This window comes from Cyclopterus lumpus, chromosome 21, assembly GCF_009769545.1.
Source record: "Cyclopterus lumpus isolate fCycLum1 chromosome 21, fCycLum1.pri, whole genome shotgun sequence".
Taxonomy (NCBI): Eukaryota; Metazoa; Chordata; class Actinopteri; order Perciformes; family Cyclopteridae; genus Cyclopterus; species Cyclopterus lumpus.
The window spans coordinates 5,694,948-5,716,421 of NC_046986.1; the positions used below are offsets into that span (position 1 = coordinate 5,694,948).

At 42.8% G+C, this 21,474-nt stretch overlaps 1 protein-coding gene across 1 annotated transcript; it reads right to left on the bottom strand.

Moving 5' to 3' along the window:
* Positions 1-4: 4 nt before the first annotated feature.
* Positions 5-21,159, bottom strand: gpr39 (G protein-coupled receptor 39). The gene is made up of 2 exons (XM_034561003.1): positions 18,796-21,159; positions 5-2,730 (listed from the first exon to the last, which is right to left on the bottom strand). Exons 1-2 carry the CDS (start codon positions 19,577-19,579, stop codon positions 2,228-2,230), a joined length of 1,287 nt encoding a protein of 428 aa, XP_034416894.1. The 5' UTR covers positions 19,580-21,159; the 3' UTR covers positions 5-2,227.
* Between the last annotated feature and the right edge of the window lie 315 nt (positions 21,160-21,474).

Sequence of the window (21,474 nt, forward strand, 5' to 3'; positions counted from 1 at the left end):
TTTTCGAGAACAATAGCCTTTACGTGGGATTGACGGAAGTAAAAAAAAAAAAGAAAAGACAATGTGTGACAATGATGCTGTTTTAATAATTTGCTGCAGTCGGGGAAAAATGGTATCGGATGAAGAAAATCACACGTGCTAGTCTTTATGTTTAAGCCACCGACTTATCGGAAAGATTTTATCCCCGAAGCTTTCCCCCACTTCATGTCTGTACATAGAGCTGCAAAGAGCATGTTGAAATACAGAAACCTGTTTCAAAGCACTGACCGCATATTCTTTGCATCCATAATGACTAGAACCGTTTGCATATTGAGATTGAGCAGCAGTGGTACAGTCAGAGAGCGACGACATGACCGCTGATGGACTTTGAAGAACCAGTTTTTTGAAGTTACCCTAAAAGTTCCGCTCGTTCTCTACCATCAGGGAATGTGTCGTATGGACGAGGCGTCGGTATGCATACCGTGTCAGAGAGCCATGTCATGACAGGACGTAATGTGACGTTGTTGGTGCCGTCCCATCACAATGTAATATTGTTTTGCTTTTGCAGTGGTTGAGTTGTTGGTTTTGAGAACGACCCGAACCTTAAAAGGTACCCTGTGGAGTTTTTTGTGAATGTGTCCTGGAGTTCCAACAAAACACGTCGAATGCATTTTTAAAGCCAATATTTTGAGCTCTGCATGGCCAAACTTCACACATTTTCAAAATAAAACTGACAGCGCCCTCTAGCTGCAAACAAGAAAGTCGGGCGACGTTGTTTTGTGACTTTTTCCTACTTTTTTATTTTTTTTCCTGGGGACCCACTTTAAAAAAAAAAAAAAATGACAACCAATCATGACCCAACGAACAATCGGCCTTACATTGTGAGGAAGAATCCAATCTTTGCATAAATGAATGTTCCTAACTATTTTTACTGCCCATTTCAGCCTCATCTTGTGTTACCTTGAAGAGGTAAACCGGCCATTTTGTAAATCACAACTTCAATTTGTGCATGTGTTATTGAACGAATACGTTCCTCTTCTTCAATTTCTTCTATAAATGACCAAATAAAAGTAAATCTCACTATTTCCATTTTCTCTCGTCGGTGGAACAACGTACATTTAGACGCCGTTCTTGTTTTATTGCTCTGATCTGTGGCTCGAAGGTGTACTGCAGATATACAAGACATAGTTTATTTATTTGGCGACCCTAATAAAATCTCCTCTGACTCACCTATGGGTCCCGAACCAGTCTTTTAACACACTATCTCTGTTCCATTCACACATTTTCTACCAAGAAGCATCGGTTTCTTTTATCAGTCGTTTCCTAACCTTAGTGTTTATTACTGTAGCCATGATGACACATGTCCACTAAGCTTGGTAAAGTAGTCATTTTAACAGCACATTTTATCTAGTAACATTTTAAATAATAACCACGATCTTTACCTAAATGTAACCAAATGTTAGCCTTGTGTCACCATAAAGCAGATGAGTTTGTATAACTGATTATAATCTTGCTGTCCTTCTAGAGATCATGTACAAACAAACGTATACTGCCACTCTCAAGTGTGCATTAAATGAACTCTCCGACAACAAAATGCAGGATACGACTACTAATTAAATGTTTATGCCAGTCAACATATACCAACCTCGTAAACAAGGTGACATTGACGTCAAAGTTTAAAGGACATTCGATGCATAGAAAACCACAGGAGGTTGAATAATAACTGAAGCGGTGTTCTTGGTAACTTTGGGGCGGGTGCATTCTCTCAGCGCATTGACTTCATGCTGGCTCCCCAAAATTAATTACTTGTTTACTGCTCTTTCTGACTTAAAGGACCTAAAGGCTAAAAATGCTAATGAGGAGTTTAGAGATGAATGTGGGGCACAACTGACCTGCTGTCATAGCTGTGGCCACTCAGCTCGGATAGTTCGCTCGCCCACGAGATGCAAACATCCAAAAGGAGCCGCACTGCTGGTCAAAAACTCTGCTGGGTACCTTTTTTAACTTTAACTCCAGCTGTGTCTTCATGCTGAACTGAATATTTAAACGTTTGTATAATAATCTTCTGACTTGGGAGTCCCGTCATGCTATCGCTATCATGCCAAAATTGTCAGCCGAGCGTGATCTGTTGATGACATTTGTGACATTGTCTTAACTGTGTATATGGAAATATCTCTCTATTTGTTTACGATGCCACAGGTTTCATTTGACTGTTCATTGTTTTGCATTAAAATTGTATAACAGCGCGCTACACTTCGCTCTCCGATGGCACATCTGTCTTTGTTTTGGGAATCGCGTCGGACTCTTCGGTCAGGCTGAGGGAAGTTTGAGTATTTGAAGCCACTCCCGAGTCACTTTGACTGTGAAAGGTGGTAAAGGTGGGAGGCGTCTTCTCGTGCGCCAGCGTGGGACGCTCGGCCCTGCCGCGGCGCAGCGACTTTATCAGCAGTGGCCGGAGGAAGCGCCCGGAGGCCGCGTTGGAGCTGCGCACCGTGCGCTTGTTGATGTGTTCGATGGTGAGGCGGCACCGCAGCACCTGAACGAACACCTCCCGGAACTGCCTGGAGGAGAGGTTGTAGAGGAACGGGTTGAGGACGGAGCTCAGGTAGAAGAAGGAGTCGGCCACGGGGTGGAGAGCGACGTAGCTCCGGAAGAAGGAAATGGTCCAGCGGGACTTGGGCACGGCGGCCATCATCAGACGACGGATCTGGTTGGGGAGCCAGCACACCATCAACGAGCCCACGATGAGACCTGAGGAAGAAGTCAGAAACACAGAGGGTGAAGAGCGAGGTCGGAGAAGGGAAATCCACGCAAAGAGACACGGAAACGCAGGAAGTTGTGATGTTTTGGGAAATACTCTTATTTGCATTTCTTTCTGAGCAGATGAATACCACTCTCTTCTCGTCCAAGTAACTGAATAAGTACATCTTCCAAAACGTCAAACTACTCCCGTAAGAAAAGGACACAAGAAGAACCAAGGTTTTGCTCTAGTTATGTGCCACAAAATATACTCCGCAAGCAGATGGGAGTTTTTACCTGCAGCCCGTTTAGTGTTTAGTGAGTCAATGTGAACACATCTGTTGGTAGCAGACCTGCAGTTGGAGGGCCGATTATTGCAAAATGACTCAGCGCTGCTTCTGACAATATTAGAAAGCATCACTCTTTGCAATCATACGTGTCAATTTTATTCCTTTCCTTTTTATAACCGCACTGCAGGTGCTCCATGTGACCATAAGTTGACCAAACGGCTTCTTTTTTTTAACTCAACATCACACTTCACTCCTCCAGTTTTAATAAAACTTGATGCATGATGCCTTTAGGCAGTTAGTTATGGCATTTCAAACTTTACAGAGTTCAAACTTAAAGCAGGCCACCAAAATGTCACTTTGAGTGATGATGCAGCTTGTTACCGATCAGCCAACGAGGTGGTCTTCATCATTGGCGGTCTTACTTCGATCGAGGAAACACGTCATGTATGAAATGGCAGTATCTCTCTTCAAGATGGATATATATATATATATATTTTCAATTTGGTCACGCCGGCTCATTGATCACAGTCGAAGCGCTCGTCTGGAAAATTGCCACTGAGTCAGCACAGATCAGTAACGTCCCCGCAAAGAGAAGGGTACGCCGCTGTAATGTGAAAGTGTGTGTTCACTCTTCTGTATATGTGAAGCACTCGTATGTTGTTTCTAAATCTCTACTATTATTATCATAATTCAACTCTTGACACGCTGAATACGCCCGCCTCAAAAGCCTCATCGGTGGTGTTCCCGAGCTCTCTGACACACACACACACAGAGTTACCGTCTCCACGCCAACGGGGGGAATACAACTGTGTGCTAATTAGAAAGCAATTAAACCACATTATTGGAACAATTAATTGTCTGTCTTTGAGGTAATTGGAGTGTGTGATTGAGCTCCTTAGTCCGATGGAGCGCTCCACGCTCCAGGAGAACAGGGGAAGTAGAGCCTTTGCTTCAAGTGAAACATGTTTCTTCCTCCTTCTGTTTCATGGATTGTGGATTGTGACTACAGAAGTCTTTACGAAGGCCTCAACGTCACATGCAGCTGCGAAAGTTGGTGATAAAAGTGTATCCTTACACTTCCATAGGGGTTCATATTTTAGATAGATAGATATATACTTTATTCATTACCAGGGGCAAATATTTTGGAGCAGCAGCCAGCATGGTTACAATATAGAGTAGGACATATTAAATGTAAGAAAATGTAATTAAATAATAAAGAAAATGATATACAGTGTATATAAGTGTGTATAAAGTATAGTGAAAGGGTTATTGATGTTGTTCAATTGGAGGATCTGGCCAGAGGTGATTTATTATAAAGTCTTATTGCAGTTTGCACTCAGTAGACATCTCACTGTAGCACGATTTTCTATTTACATTAGTTGTTTTCACCGTTGGTGGCAGGGTCCGCCATTCCTGCACATGTAGGATTCACAGGAAAATATTCATGCAAGTAACCCAATGGTATGTGGTAATCCACATTGGTACTGATTACACTCTCTAACAGCCACATGAGAGCTTTATTACATTGCTGACAATGTAAACCCACCATTGCCTGCTGCTGCTGCGTCGCACTAAAAGCGTTCACTGGCAACACGCTGGGTGCTAACGACTAACTCACAACTCCAATGCACACTTGGAATAAGCTTGTTATAAGTTTATGCTTTAACAATCCTTGCATTGTTGCACACTGCACTACAACAGGAGCCACACGGCCACAATGTAGAGTAATTACATGAATTACTGTTAATCACTACATCAATGGTGACACCCGGGTAAAAGCGGTGTCCTTATTCGGACCTACCTTTCCAAGAACGCATGAAAAGAACATGAAGAAATTTAAGTAAAGACACAACATTGAACATTAAAAAACATTAAAAGCAATTGACCTCTCCGAGTGCCGATGACACGTTGATTTATTAGTTTAGTTATTTAATGCATCAATAAATACTTTAATTAAAATAGCTTTATGCTTTTACTTCAATCTCTCATGAGTTGGTCACTGTTTAAACTTCTTAGCCAGCAAGCTAGTGCGGACGAAGTTAGGTAGCTAACGCAATACGAAAGTTCACAGACAGAAATGTGATGGAGCTAATGGGGGAAAATGTACAGTAGCCGAGATGATTGATTTAAATGTGAACACAAAGTAATTGAAGGATACAATTAGTCATTGAGGGGTAAAAAAAAAAGAAGTGTAAAATTAAAAATGTATTTATTGGTGATGAAGACATTTTTATTTTCATATTTTTACCAAAGTATCACATATTAAAGTGTCAAGCGTTTATATTTTATAATTAATACAAACAACAGAGGTGAGGGAAAAGGAAAATAAAAGAGAAACTCAACGTCGTGCATAGCATTAAGATCAGTGAATAATGTAGCAGCTGTCTTATTGAGCCGGTTAGATTTTCTATTGAGACGTCGGATGAAGTCTTGTGGATAATAAGCAACCTGCGCTGGAGGCAAACATCATCAATGCCTGTGACAACGAGTACAAACATCCCTTCAACCCACACACACCCCACCGAGAGAATAAAGAAGCTTTTTTTTTTTTTTTGTAGATTGGAATTTTGGCATATCAACTGCATTATAATGAGTTTATGAGTTGGGTGGGTTTAACTCGCAGGCCAACTCAGACGGCGCCATGTAGTGCCAAATCACAGAAAAGCATCCTTCATTTTAAATAAGTCAAAACAATTTCTGATAATTCTTTTACATTTTTTTCTGGCATAAATTGTGCAGTCTTTTTTTTTGGTAAAACACCATAGAAAGTTGAACTGAAACCATGAAGACTGAAGATTGGGAAGGTCAATTAAGGCTGCTTATGATTCATTACATCTTATCCACAAAAGCCTCTCGGAACGAGTCAGGCAGGCACAAAAGTGTGAACAAATTAATTTTAAGCATAACACAAGATCTCCAGTCATTGAAGCGCTTGAGTAATAATTTATAACATTGAGTGAGTCACAGAGGAATATTGTTCATAATAATTATTTTCAAGGAGACTGATCTGGTTCGTTATCTCCAAGAGGGTCCTATTGAATATGCACCGATGTGTCTAATTCTCTTGCAGATCGTTTTTCTTCACATATTTATTTTCGGGTGGATTTTTGTCTCATTTCGCGTCAGTTTTGGGTTCAAATTCTGTTCGAATGACATCGCAAAGTTAAAATTGTTATCAAAGGCGTTGCTACAGCTTCCTCTTCAATTGAAGGTCCATCTTTAAAGGGTTTTAAATCAGTCGTGCAAAGTGTGGAGGAATACCTATCAATTTAAATTGGTTTTGTTTCCATTTCACTTTCAGATCATGCAGACTAGAGAACTCGTATCATTATTGGGGTGGAATAATGTGGCCGGTAATGTTGCTTGTAAAACATCTGGTGGTGGTGGATTCATAATCCCATAATTTTATGTATGGAGACTAATTTTCTTTACGAGCTGGTCTACAACATCTGTTGTGTTCATGCTCTCATCACGGTGGGGACTCATAGGATTTAAAGCTGAACAAAGAATATATTTAGATGAAAAGGGGACAGGAGATCCCATTGGAGGCGCCCTCTGGTCTTGGACGACCAGAGTGCTTATCAACAATGTCGTAAATTAATACGGTGACGGTATCGCTCTTGTACTTTGCACTTTGACTTTATGTGAAGGTCCATCGGTTCATGTATAGGTGGATGTGTAACAGTAACAGATGGACTGGATCATCCTGTGAAGAAGGTGCACATCTCCAGTGTGACGACGTGTTCGGTCTGAATACGAAGCACTCGCACTAGAAAAGGCTACGAAAGGCGCTTGTGCTAGTTATCGTAGTAAATCAAGGTAAGTATGCTAAAAGCCAAGTGTACAATGAAGCTCAAGCGGAAGTTCAGTGAGGAAGACACTCTTCACACTCTTGTTCATTCATAAGCAGTCCCTTAGACCCCGTTTACACGATGGGAAAACGCATATATTTTCATGTGTTTTGGCCTTTCATTTACAAAAAAACGGAGGTTTTATCACGGAAAACGATCATTTCTAAAAACTCCGGCCAAAGTGGAGATTTCTGAAAACTCAGTTTTTGTGTTTGCGTGTGAACTCGGTCAAACAGAGTTTTAGGTTGTCAAACGTCACAGTATGCGACTAAAAATGCTTCACGTCATGTGAGCGTCCTGTTTACAGTTAGTTTACTTAGGCTACTGATCATGGATGGTGTCAAGGTAGTGCTCATTTGTACGTTAATGCAAACCCTTTTGGCCTGTTTGTATTTACAAACACAACTGATTTTTTACATCGAGGAGCAGAGGCGAAGAACTGCACGGAGGTCAGCAGTCCTTCTTCAGCTTTCTATACTCCCAAGACGTAGGTACATTGCCTGCAAACGAAAAGGAAGTTGATCGTGTTTTTCGTAGTTGTTTTTGGTTTTGAGAATTCTGATTGGTTTGCATGATGATGGCGCCCGGGGGCGTATTTATGCGGGTTCATATAAACAGAAACTTTTTTGAAAACGACCTTGTGTGTACGACATTATTTTTGAAAACGGATTGGCAGAAATATTTGTTTCTGTAAATACCCGGCTATGTGTAAATGTGGCCTTAGTCTTGCAGCGATTACGGTACTCCATCAGCCGATTGGGGGCGTGTGCGATGCACGAACCAATCGGAGGCGGCGCAGTTCTGTAAGCCAATCACAGCGTTGTGGGCAAACTTTTTAAATATGTTCTCTTCTCTGCTTCTACTAGTCATCCTGTAATATGAACATAGGATATAAGCTTAGGTTAGAAAACTAGCTGCTATCATATGGCATCAACTAATACAACAGACAATTTGCCATATACTCTTGCAATATGCTGTTTTCCACATCAATTCATCACTAATTAGCTAGTCCACTAATTAACTAGTCCACTCACAGACACAGTGTCTAGCAAGTCCTGTTCCCAAACCTAACCAAGCGGGTTTGTTAAATCAGGCGTTTCTTTATAAATGAGAGGCCGATGCATTTACTGTTTGGGTCGAATGAGCACAGACGGTCCAGCGGTCAAATAATGTAGCTTTCTGTCTGAAAAACACCATCACTCAAATACCGACACCTATGTCTGTAAAGTTCCCACACAGTTCAGTGGATGCACAAAGAAATGGGGTTACGTCTTTGACGATATAAGGATATTGAAACTCAAGTTTTCCACTGCTCATTCCTACCCTGGTTATAAGAAGATCGCTTACACTTCAGCAACATTGCACAAAACACACTGATGACATCGGGCCACTTGTGAGTCAGAATAATATAGATAATAAATAAAATAATAATTAATAATAAAAAAGTAGAGGAGAAATATTTGGAGCGCTCGTTAAGATGCGCTCTTGGGAATGATACAACTTATTCTGGTCTTCGAACGAAAAAAATTGTATTTTCATTATATTTCTAATACAACTTATCACCGAATTATAATTGCCCACTTTTGCTCTATACCAGATATCATATTCTGAATGTTTTGTGGATCATTTACATAGGTAATTTTCTTCGCCACATATATGCTTCTCGGTCTAGCTCCTCCGGTCTAGGAGAAGGTGGTAATGCACCTGAAGCTGATTGATAACTAAGCCAAAATAAGAATAACTCCTCCACTTTACAACAAAAACAGTTTAACCTCACAATAACCAATAACCATCCATAACCCGGAGCACAAACACACAAATGAAGCGCATTTCCTGAACAATAAGCAAGACGAAACGTTCTTCACAAGCTTTGACTCACACCGCCCTCAGACCAATGCTCTCTCCCCATTCAGCTCATTTAGGGGTTGAACTGACCAGGGATCAGAAAAGGTATCATTATGGGTAGGTATTATTTATTTCTACCATATGACTCCTAGGCGAGCTCAGTGGGAAAAGAGGACAAAGGGAGATAGAAGAGATGAAATGGTCTCAATGGTTAAAACAAGCAAGCAGCTGTGAGCTGTAAATTCATCCAGTCGTGTTCCCCTTCACAGCTACAGTTTCAAGACTGATTGGTTAGAAAATCATTTGGGGAATAATGTTGTAATCATTGTTCAGTCTCTGGTGAGAGCAACGGGACGCCGTTGGCAATACTAACAAACCTGCTGCGACTGAAGCGTAACCGACCAATCGGGAGGAAAAAAAGTGGCACATTTTAGTAATGAGGCAAATTAGCAGCAACAATCGACGCGTTATGTTTGTTGTTGTCAGAGTGTCGCACAACAGGAAACTAACAGCGGCCTCCCTACTACACAAAAGCTCACTGTGACTTGGAATAAGTCGTTATCTGCGTGAGTTTCCAAAACCTTCAGGAAATAATGACGGACCGCTGAGACCGGCGGCTACGTTACATAAGCTAACCGGCGGCTACATCACATAAGCTAACCGGCTTGCTGCCTCTATTTTTTATATTTAACAGACAGATAGGAAAGTGGTATTGATCTTCTTATCTAACTTCGCACCAGAAAGAGAAATAGAAGCATATTTTTAGTTTTTTTTGTCCACAAGCAGCATGAAAACCTATTGTTCTCCGTTAGCTAACACTACTTATTAGCATATAGTTGGATACGAGTTTGTTTCCACCTGACAAGTCCAATATTTAATACTCGAACACTCTGAATGTTGGACCGTATCTATGTTCAACCACACATTAAAGTAAACATTTAAAATGATTTGATGTTGTCAAGGACTCATATATTCATATATTCAACTCATTGCTTGGTTCCTCTTCACGTTTTCCCACATCAGCTCATGTTATATATATTAGATGGGGAACATCTTTTTCAGGTCCCCATTAAGTGGCACGTTTCTTTACCCAAATCACAATTCTTTTCCTTATTCTGACCAAATAGTTGAGTTTTTGTTGCCTGAACCTAAGTGAACGCCAAGGGCTCATAACCAAGTGTCCGTATTGGACTATTGGGACTAACGGTTTGGGGAACATAGGACCTCGGGAACATATAAGGACCCTGCTAAGTGCTCCACTGGGCTGGTGATAATACTCTGTGGGTTCGTCACTTTGAACAAGTCTTGTTATCTTTGTGTTATTTTATCTTATCTCATTTTGCCCTACGGTGAAACAAGTCATTGAAGAATGTTCGGTTCTATTTGACAAATCCAAGTTAATCATTAATACGCTGATAAAAGATATGAGTACTGAACTGTGCATGTGATTGTTGTGAGGTAGCATGCAGCAGTCGGACCTTTAATCACATGTAACCGTGATTCATCATTCATCCTACAGGGCACCTCTCATCTCCTGCTTTAGGGTGATAAAGCAGGATAAAAACAGGCCAGTGTGGTTGTTTTTTTGTGTTTCTTTTATTTTTATGGAGGCAAAGCTCCTTGAAGCGCTGCGTCCCCAAGGACATTAAAAAGCACCTCCAACCACCTGCTTCCTCTGCTGCTTTCAGCCTTTATCCTCAGCAACATCCAACATGACAAAGACCCCTATTCCCCCTAATTAGGGGAAGAAAGCAGTTTTTGCTGCGATAGATTTCTGAAAATAAGGAGGCTCAGCAAGTGTGACTTGAAACTTTTATGAGTTGCTCATTTCTCACTCTGATTTTTTCCTAGTTGATTGTCTTGAAATCATACTGTGTCAGTGAGGCGATGACCAGCTGCTGCTCGACTCAGCGAAGAAAAAGTAAATGTTTTTTCTAAAAGACGCTAAAAAAACGTTTACTCCTTTTAATGTGGCACACATTATCTAGTAACAAATAAGAAACGGTGCTATGAATGTGTCATAAAACACTTAAATATATCATGAAATATGAATCATTGTTCTTACAACAGATGATATAGGAGCCGGATGAGTTATGCGCTGCCAGTGAGTCCATTTAATCTCTCCTCAAGGTTTTGAGGCCGGGAACATCACTGCAGTCTGTGCTCACATGTGTGTGAAGGTGTACCTCTCCATCTGCAACGTCATCAGTAAATGTCAGAAGAGGATAATGTGAATATCAGGTTTTAACCTGAATAATCAATGACATTTACATCAAATATCATTTGGTAATTATTTACAAATATTACAGCTGCCCTTATCACTATTTCAATATTAACAATAAATCAATCGACCATGTGTGATGTGGAAAGGCTTCCTCGACCTCACTTTCCTCCAACTCTTCAGAGCATTTTAACGTCTTTTAGGCGGATTGTCTTGGTTTTCACAACCTGTAAATCTTCATCTTCATCGGCAACCTCCTTGTGACGTGCAGCCCTGCAACAAAATGTCCGATAAACTCACTCCGGCACCCGACAAGGGTCAAAGACCATCGCTGGAGTACATACCGTAACGGGGCATTGCCCTCAGGAGTTGATAATATGTCAATTTTACTATCAACATTCTTTAAAGGACCAAGTCTACAGCCGTCTGCAGGATTGTCTCCCAGGTGGCCCGGTGAGTGCAGCCTTTAGCTATGCTATCTGCCAAGGGGGCCACAGGGCTCTGGAGCGTATTACTTAACTACGCTGCTGTCACTCATCGCAGAGCGGATGCTGGCAGACGAAGGGAAGGTCAGGGAGGGGGAACGGAGAGGTGCATTCACCAACCTGCCCAAAAGAGGCTCCACAAATCCTCCCCGAGGTTCATTTGATGGTTGATAGTGAAATGGTTGGAAGAGAAGCCACCCAAGCAGCATAAAGAGGCCGGTGGGGATAAAGGATCGGTAGTCAAACGTAATAAATAAGCCCCATCGATCCAAAGGAGGGTTTGTGGGTGGCAATGTGGGGGCTGTCGCTGCACTTCATGAGTTATGGCACCGGTTCTGGCAGGAAAGTGGCTGATGGGAGCGGGTAAGACAAGAAAGTTATGAACCATCTTTAAGGGATAACACACCGAGAGATTCCATGACGCCATGGAGGTGGCATTCAAGTTTGTTTTTCAGGAGTTAGTTGTTAGTCATTTCCATTTATTTATTATTTCAGACATTTCTAAAAGAACTTGTAACGTTGGCGTCAGCGTGTTTGCACATGGTGTATTCTCAGTTTAGCAAATACAACAATGTAGAGAGCCGAGCTCACCGGCGACGTGCAGTAACCTGTCAGACTCTCTGTTTCTAAGCTGGAGAGACAGCTAGAAGTGCGTCTGTGGCCCTTTAAGAGAGTTACTGTGTGGGTACCTTAAGGTGGGTGTAGCTGTGATAGCAGAAAGAAAAACAAATATATACATGTATAGTACTTTTAAGGTGCTTTTACAGATCATTGCTTTAAAAATGTGATTCTCAGGACATAACCCCCAATATGGACTCGAAACCATAATTATTCTAAAAGGGAAAAACTTCTGCATGAGAAAGAAAAACACATATATAGATACAGACCTAAAAATGAGAATGATATATTCCCTTTAAACAATGTTAGCTTGGACTAATCAATTCAGAGACAGCATAATTGATAGATTTTCTTCAATGTGTGTATTGATGATACGCAGCAGTGATAACAAGGGAGAAGACAGGATTACTAGCGCACACATGTTGGCAAAAAGTGTTGAAGAATAACAAAGTCTTTTCACATCTATTCGGCCTCACCGAGAGCTCCAATCACAAATAGCCCGCAAAAAGGTCAAAGGTCAAAAGGCTGAAGGCAGCAAAACAGAATTAATATTCAATTCACAAAATGCCTGCTGCCAATGACTCCCCCCCCCACCCCCCCCCCACCCCAAAAAACAGCAATTAACCTTCTGTCCCCGGTGTGATGAGTGGGCAACTTAACGAGGATGTTCTCTGCATTTAATTAGTCTCAAAAAGTCGCCGAGCCCCGACCGGGATTAAAAGTTATACTTCAAGGTAAAGTGGAGCCGTGACGGGAACTGGAGCGACGGACTGCAGCGACAGAGCGGCGCCCGATGCAACGGGCAGCAGATCTCTTCTATCCCCCGCACACTGCGATAACAATTAATATTCAAATTTAGATTATTTATGCTGCAGAGGAAAAAGCCAGCAGCCAATAAGGGAAGGCCAACAGACTGTGTCATGACCCCCCCCCCCCCCTCTCCCCCACCCCAGCAGTAATATTCAATCAAATGTAATATTCCATAATGACGACGGCGGAGGCTATAGCTGCCAGTTTATTGCTGCTCGAGTTGTTGTTGTTTATGAGGGCTGAGTGCTTATGAATTTCGGAAGTAGTTATTGTAGAATTGATAGGTGTGTACAGTGTGGCCCGTCTAACCACTACTATGTATTTCTTCACATAGTTGTTGGTGTTAATATTACTTTGTCACATAGTTATCCCATTACTTGTAAGACTTACAAACAGAAGGAAAAATTACTTCTGTCTCACTCGCAGTGTTGGAAAAGCTTTATAAAAAAAACTTTGAGTGTCACTTTTGATCCAACTCTTGATTTTCTTTTTTTTTATTTCTTTTTTTTTTTTAAAAGCATATAAAACTGCTGGGTAACAGACTAAAAATGTAACCTTGTTGAACCCTTAAAGTCGAGCCATCAAGCACCGTTTTAAATGCAACGATGCTTCCACATTTGCACTCAAACGTTGCACAATTACATTTATTAGACGTTGCGTAATCTTCATGATCAATAACATAATGCAGGTTTTATTTATCTATGCATTATGGAATCAGCCTTCAGTATACTCTATTCCTCACTCCTGTTGATAACTGTAGTGGTATTCCTTAAGGGACACTAATAAACTGAGCTAAAAACAGCAATAAAGCAACATTTCAAACAAACGACACAGCCAAAGGCTTTAATACATATTAATATATTATATGTATATGTGGTCTTCCAAACACCCATTGAGCAGATCCACTCAATTTCACTTTGCTGTGTGAATCTTCTTTTTCTGATGCTGCAATAATAACAAAACAAAAGAAAAACGACTGCATGAATATAGGGTTTGGAAATGGCGCGTATGCTTATTTATCTTTCAGATAGTTTATCTGAGATGTGAAAAAGAAAGACTACGAAGATTGGGAGCGAATGGGGTTCATGAATCATACATTCATGTGGGGTTTTTTTCTTCTTCTTTTCATTCCTCGCAGCTGCATTCAAAAAGCTTCTAGCCGAGTCCTTAATCTCCCAGAAAAACAAGTTACCATTTACAGCTTGATTTTGTCCAGCAGCGTTTTGTTTATTTATTACGCAACCCTTGTTTCCTGCTCAACAGGGGTGACAACACACTGATTGGTGAACTGACTCTTAAACCTCTCAGCCTTGTTAACAGAACACACGTGGTATCTGTTCCCCGCAGATTTGCATTATGGGAAGTATAGGACCTCCAGCTTTATGGAGGTGCAATGTTAAATCACTGGAGGACTTCAAGTCAGCATACTTCCCAACCCGGAGCTTTCCAAGTCAAGTCATGCAGAAGCTCTGATAACAACTAGACATTACTCCACTATGTATTTACATAGCACATTGTTGTTTACTGCTATATTAATGCTCTAAATGTTACATACAGCTCCTTTAAATGCCCGCTAGTTCTAATTTATCTTTTAATCATCTCTTGTGGATGTCCTGGAAAAGCTGACTTTTAGTCTGAGAATTCAATCATCGAGAACAAATAAATATTAACATATGAAACCAGTGCTGTAATCTCGCTTTGGATGGATGAAGATGGACTCCCAGAAGTAACAGAAGGTATAATGTGTTTTTGTAATTACATGTTTAAACAGAAGTTAAGCTGAGGAAAAACACAAAATAACGTGGAACATCCTTTTTAAATCCTTCCTTTTCTCAGGCAGAAACGTCCGGACTGTCTTGTGGCTTGAAGAGTTCATTAAGCTGCGTGTTCAGTACAGTTTTAGTCTAAAGGGGCACTTCCCAGAAGAGGCAGCTTCATTTAAAGAAAGGATGATTCATTCCTTTTTCTCATTTCTCATAAAGGATGATTCACGCGGTCTTATTTTAGCATTGCGGACTTCTTGAAGAGATGAAGACCTGTGGAAATGCCGTGGAATGAACCCCTCTCACACTCATTGTGTGGTCTTCATAAATAAGAACAATGTACGAGATAGTTGGCGGTTCCGAAAAATGCGTTTAAGATCTCTCAAAGATCTCTTAAAAGCATTAAAGTATTAAAAGCCTCTACGTTACAGGATTAAAAAGTTAGAAGATTTTTTTTTTTTTAAGTTTGGACATGTGACATTGGAGAAACCAACAAGAATACACTAAATGAACATGGCTCTTGTGAGTTCACAGTTGTTAAGCGACCGGCTCGGGGGCCTTTATTTGGGGATGAATAATAAATTATTGAATGGTCTCCTGCGACAACGACATGAAGCAGATTCCGTTTTTTTTTTTGGTCAGATTGCTGCTGAGATGTTAAGAGAATTTCAACAAATATATCTAAAAAAAAATTCTAAAATGCATTACCCGACGTAGTTTTAAGTAAAGCGTGTACTAAAGTATTCATAACCTAATAAAACAAGTAGCATCACATTTAAGGAGCATAACGTTTGGCCATGTGGAGGCCGGATCAGACCGGGTTACTTAGAAAGGCTTCATCCGAAGATATTAATGTCATCGCTCTTCTTAATCAATCATCTTAACATCGTCTTACTCGTTTGCATAATCCTAACAATAAATACCGTTGTCGTCGTCTTTCTTTTCCCTCCTTTTCCTCAACGTCGCTACGATCATAACTGCTCATTTCCATCGAAGCCTCCATCACGGTCACAGCGTCATAATAATACGTGATACATAATTGGACTGCTGTACCATTGGCTGGTAATTGAATGGACCGCTCACTTATTAATCATGTTGAGGGAAGAAGAAACAACCTTTTGTGTCAAGTTAGATGAGCAGATATGTCGGTATCTTATTCAAAGATAAATGAAAGTCAACGTGTATCCATCATTATTTTTAAATATATAGTATATTTAGTGTCTCAGTGGTCCTGCTTATTTTCACTTATATTAACCCCTCAACGGTGTAAAGGATTCATACTGTAGATTTATTTAGTCCTGGGGAAAAACTTCTTCGACAGCTTTTAAAGGAAGATCTGTAATCAGTTTATTCATAAGGATAAAAAAGTGTCATTGTCTTATCGTTATCTTGCCATGTTTTGTATTCCACTGATTTACGTTGCCATGAACATCTTTGAGTGTTTTTACATTGACGTCGGCAACCCCGATAACGTGAGATTGTAAAAGCACACGATGAATTCCAACGCTGTGATCCGTGTAGCATGACATCATGGAGTGTGTGTGTGTGTGTGTGTGTGTGTGTGTGTGTGTGTGTGTGTGTGTGTGTGTGTGTGTGTGTGTGTGTGTGTGTGTGTGTGTGCGTGTGGTGATGGCTCTCCCTGGAATGCAATGATACGTCAGCACAGATGAACCGATGTATACACACCGTTCGGTCGGTCATACGTTTCCGTCCGGTACTTTTTGCACCAAAACAAGCGCATTCATATATATATTTTATTTTCGAGTCACTTGGTGGCAGCAGACCAAGCGACAAAGCCTTTTTGGACATCCAGCAGACAACGATCAGCATTAGCAATCATTTAACATCGTGCTTCTGACCACCTAACAAACGTAAAATCAAATATTTACTCACCCTTCACCTTTGCTCTCGTATGGTCTCTAGCAACCACGAGAGAGGAACAAAAAAAAACTAGTTCTTGACACTGAGCAGGTAGCTTAACATCAGAGATGTTTCATTGGCAACAGCTGCCTGCTGCAGAAGACGAGAGCAGCGGGAATGAACCAACAGAGGAAAGGCGTCAATATTAAAGTATTTCTCCTGCAGCCTTTAAGGTTGTATATTGTTGGTGAAACAAGGACATTATTTCCCTTTACTAAGAGACCGTTTTGACCGTGCATATTGTACATCGAGGAACAACCAGTGAGTTCGCCAGGAAGTGATGAATTCCCGTGTGTCCTGCTTCTCGTCAGTGGTCTGTGACTCAGGGACGGTGGTGCCTGTTGTCTGTGCTGCCGTCCTACTGACTCAGGGGCTGTGGTGCCTGTTGTCTGTGCTGCCGTCCTAGTGACTCAGGGACTGTGGTGTCTGTTGTCTGTGCTGCCGTCCTACTGACTCAGGGACTGTGGTGCCTGTTGTCTGTGCTGCCGTCCTAGTGACTCAGGGGCTGTGGTGCCTGTTGTCTGTGCTGCCGTCCTACTGACTCAGGGGCTGTGGTGCCTGTTGTCTGTGCTGCCGTCCTAGTGACTCAGGGGCTGTGGTGCCTGTTGTCCGTGCTGCCGTCCTACTGACTCAGGGGCTGTGGTGCCTGTTGTCTGTGCTGCCGTCCTACTGACTCAGGGACTGTGGTGCCTGTTGTCTGTGCTGCCGTCCTAGTGACTCAGGGGCTGTGGTGCCTGTTGTCTGTGCTGCCGTCCTACTGACTCAGGGGCTGTGGTGCCTGTTGTCTGTGCTGCCGTCCTACTGACTCAGGGACTGTGGTGTCTGTTGTCTGTGCTGCCGTCCTAGTGACTCAGGGGCTGTGGTGCCTGTTGTCTGTGCTGCCGTCCTACTGACTCAGGGGCTGTGGTGCCTGTTGTCTGTGCTGCCGTCCTACTGACTCAGGGGCGGTGGTGCCTGTTGTCTGTGCTGCCGTCCTACTGACTCAGGGGCTGTGGTGCCTGTTGTCTGTGCTGCCGTCCTACTGACTCAGGGGCTGTGGTGCCTGTTGTCCGTGCTGCCGTCCTAGTGACTCAGGGGCTGTGGTGCCTGTTGTCTGTGCTGCCGTCCTACTGACTCAGGGGCTGTGGTGCCTGTTGTCCGTGCTGCCGTCCTAGTGACTCAGGGACGGTGGTGCCTGTTGTCTGTGCTGCCGTCCTAGTGACTCAGGGACGGTGGTGCCTGTTGTCTGTGCTGCCGTCCTAGTGACTCAGGGACGGTGGTGCCTGTTGTCTGTGCTGCCGTCCTACTGACTCAGGGGCTGTGGTGCCTGTTGTCTGTGCTGCCGTCCTAGTGACTCAGGGACGGTGGTGCCTGTTGTCTGTGCTGCCGTCCTACTGACTCAGGGACGGTGGTGCCTGTTGTCTGTGCTGCCGTCCTACTGACTCAGGGGCTGTGGTGCCTGTTGTCTGTGCTGCCGTCCTAGTGACTCAGGGACGGTGGTGCCTGTTGTCTGTGCTGCCGTCCTACTGACTCAGGGGCTGTGGTGTCTGTTGTCCAACGACATAGCGGATGTCCATCGGGCCGAGGTGGTGCCGGTGTGCTCACACTCTCTTTATCGTGGACATTTCAGCTATCAAAATGTTATATGGGTTGGCCAACTATTGGCAGTTTTTGGCACTCAAACCTGAAAACCTTGTGCGAGAGGTCTTTTGTGCGGTTCCTCTTTTTCAGGGTGGAGTTGTATTTGTTTTATTTGGTACTAATCTTTGTGGGTTTTTTTTTTTTTCTCTGAGTGTTCTAAACTACCGTCACAACTATAATAATCACTGAGAATATGGCAACAATGCTGTGAAATATTTAGTAACTTCAGTCCCGCGTCGCCGCATCATGACTAGACAACATGCGGCAGTTGCTAACGCAAGATTTATCTTCACTTCTTTCATCCTTTAACAAAAGCACTGTGTGTGTGTGTGTGTGAGTGTGCGTGTGTGAGTGTGCGTGTGTGTGTGTGTCTAAAATCAATCACTTAAATGGTCATAACATTCTCACTTCCACCCCAGGCACACAGACAATGTGGTGTTTTCAGTGCAGCTGTAAACTGATGAAGAGGCTGTCTGACACTTTCAAAACAACCCGAGCCACGGCGGTAATATATGAACATCACCAAAACACACACACACACACACACACACCGCCAACGGGCAAATATGGACACTTTAGTTACACAGAGAGCTCTAAAATCATTTGTTTGATTGGACACAATTGGCAGAACAAGATATTAAACTAACAACCTACCGAGGAAAATGATGGTCTGCTTCCTGGCCGCCTTGACCCTTGAACTTTCGTGCTTGGGCGCTCCCTGACTTCCGTTGGCGGCGCGGTCCTCCAACCCGTAAGGCCTCCGAAGGACGAGGACCATGGCCCGGCACATGAAGGCCACGCAGATCAACACCATCATGTAGACGACGAAAGCCACAAAGATGCTGACCCTGTACATCGCCCAGCGCTCCCTCAGATTGGTGCAGAAAGTCAGATTCTGGACCGGCGTATCTGCCAGGAAGGGAATGTGTCCCTCCGTTCCCGTGGCAACCAGCAACGGCAGGGCCACGAGCACGGACACCAGCCAGGCGAAGGTGATGAGGGCCGAGGTGCGTTTCCCACGCAAGGCTTTGAAGCGAAACGGGTGGCAGATGGCCACGTAGCGCTCAAAGCTAAGCGTGGCCACGTTGAGGATGGTGGCGTAGCTGCAAGCCTCGAACAGGAAGTTGTAGATCTTGCAGGAGGCGTTGCCTCCCGTCGACGAGAAGGGAAACCAAATGGCGCTGTAGAGCTCCACCGGCATGCCGATGAGGAGCACCAGCAAGTCCGAGCACGCCAAGCTGACCATGTGGTCGGTGACGTTCTTCTGCAGGTAGCCGTTGCGCTTCAGCACTTGCGTCACTCTGATGGTGACCGAGTTACCCACGATGCCCGTCGCCAGGACGACGCTGTAGAAGATTGTCAGGAGGATTTTGACGGGGTAGTTGGGTTCAAGCTCCCTCCAGTCTTTCTCCTCCGCTATCTCCATTTCCTCACTCATGGTTACGGAGCGGTGAGCTCTGATTCTTCCAGGTATTGATTTGGTCCGTTAGCTTATCAGGTCCGGGCGAAGTCTCTGTGGTCAGAGCCGTTTTCCAAGATAACAACTTGCGATGAAGACTCTCAAGGAGAGTATCCCAGTCGAAGGTAAACTCCAAATCACAGCAGGTGTATCATTTCATGACCGTGTACAGTCGAAAAAAACACGAGGACTTTGTTCTAAATATTTAGTGTCTTATCTGCAGAGGTCCAGTGTGTGTGGCCTCCGAGCCGTGGTCCATCTCCTCAGTCCCGATGAGAGGTCGTCTCAGGTTCTAGTCCAGAGTCGTTGGGTTTCGCCTCAGTCGGAGTGTGTAGTGTTAGCCAGACGCTCCTCTCACACACATTTCCTCCTCCCACCAACAAGGGTAGGGCAGTTAAACATTAAACACCAGGACAGGCGGCGCGAGCGCTGAGGCCGGCTTTCATTTCTTATCGTCAGTACGAATGAATGCGCCTCCCTCACTTTGCTTTACTCCAAAGTCGATTAGGAATATGGATTTTGAATGCACACGAGTCGTGATGCAACTAGAAAACATGCTTTGGTTTGAAATTAACAATCTAGTAGTTGTTTTGTTTTTGGGAGATAATGTTAAATATAGAGCTGAGAAGTGACTTTCACCTCAAACATGGACGAGAATATGTGAGCGAAAACCTTTTGTGAGACGGCGACAGTCAAAAAGTTGGTAAAAAATAAATAAATAATGAACTCAACTGCAGGGAAGTTAAAACAGGAACCGGGCTGATATAAGCCAGACGGAGCTCCACAGAGTTCAGAGAGTTTCTTTTCTTTAAAATAAATAAATAACATTTGGGTGGCTGATAACATTATTGTGTTTCAAAGATATTTAATTACTGTATTTTACCTTTAAATGCAAAGAAGAACGCTGGATGCATTAATACATCTTTATAAATAAGAGCGTTTTCATCGACACACACACACACACACACACACACAAAGCTGAACCGGTGTCTGCAGGTTGAAGCTGGTTAAACTCTCTCTCTGTTTGTCCCGATAACATCAATCAAACCATCAGCCAGATGTTCAAAGTTAAATCAAGGTTGAGCGCTATGATACCGGAGCCTCTTTCATTTCATACCTCAGATCGCATTTTGAATATCTGCCGTTGTGTTCACTTGCGTGAGTGTAATTACACAGAGCTCGACAATACCTTTTTTTTTTTTAATAACTCGATAACGAGGTGCTCGAGTTTTTAGGGATTGCATGAAATGGTCTTTGTGACTTTGAGATTAAACGCGTCATTAAAAAGGCACCGCCGCGTGCTAGAAATCCTTTTTTACAGCTGTTGGATGTAAAGAGGAAATAAAGCTCAAATAAACCTCCGGACAAACACGAGCGGGGCTAAACTAATTCCTGATTATACTTTCCACAACCGGCCGTGCGTTGCAGAGATGGGGAATCATTTTTAGCTTTTAAAAAAAAAAAAAAAAAAGGGAAGGAAATGGACGGGTGTCGAGGGAAAAGACGTATTTATTGACACCAGGTCTCCTTGAGGCCTCGGGGGAAATATATTCACCTTACAAGACCTACGATGTCTTCACTGCCTTATGCGAAGGCAGTATGATGTATTTTGTTGCGCCGATATTCACATATTCTTTGTCTTCTATTATCTGAATTCATAGCCCTCATGCTACGCTACACTCAAAAGGCGCACAAAAGATATTTTTTAGCAAACCCGAGACGTCTCCTCTGAGCACATTTTAGAAACGGCGTAATCAAATATGATTTGTGAAGTCTTACAGCGAATACAAATAATATTAATTTGTGTCAAGAGGCTGTGTTCAAAATCACTCTCTGTGTGTTTAGTGTCTATTTATTCACGACACAGAAAGCCA

Bases quoted from the DNA above. Each gene is read 5' to 3' on its own strand.
- gpr39 (XM_034561003.1), bottom strand. From the start codon at position 19,579: ATGAGTGAGGAAATGGAGATAGCGGAGGAGAAAGACTGGAGGGAGCTT. The intron at 2,731-18,795 runs GTAGGTTGTTAG...CTTCTTCCTCAG, and splicing joins GCAGACCATCATTTTCCTCG to GTCTCATCGTGGGCTCGTTG.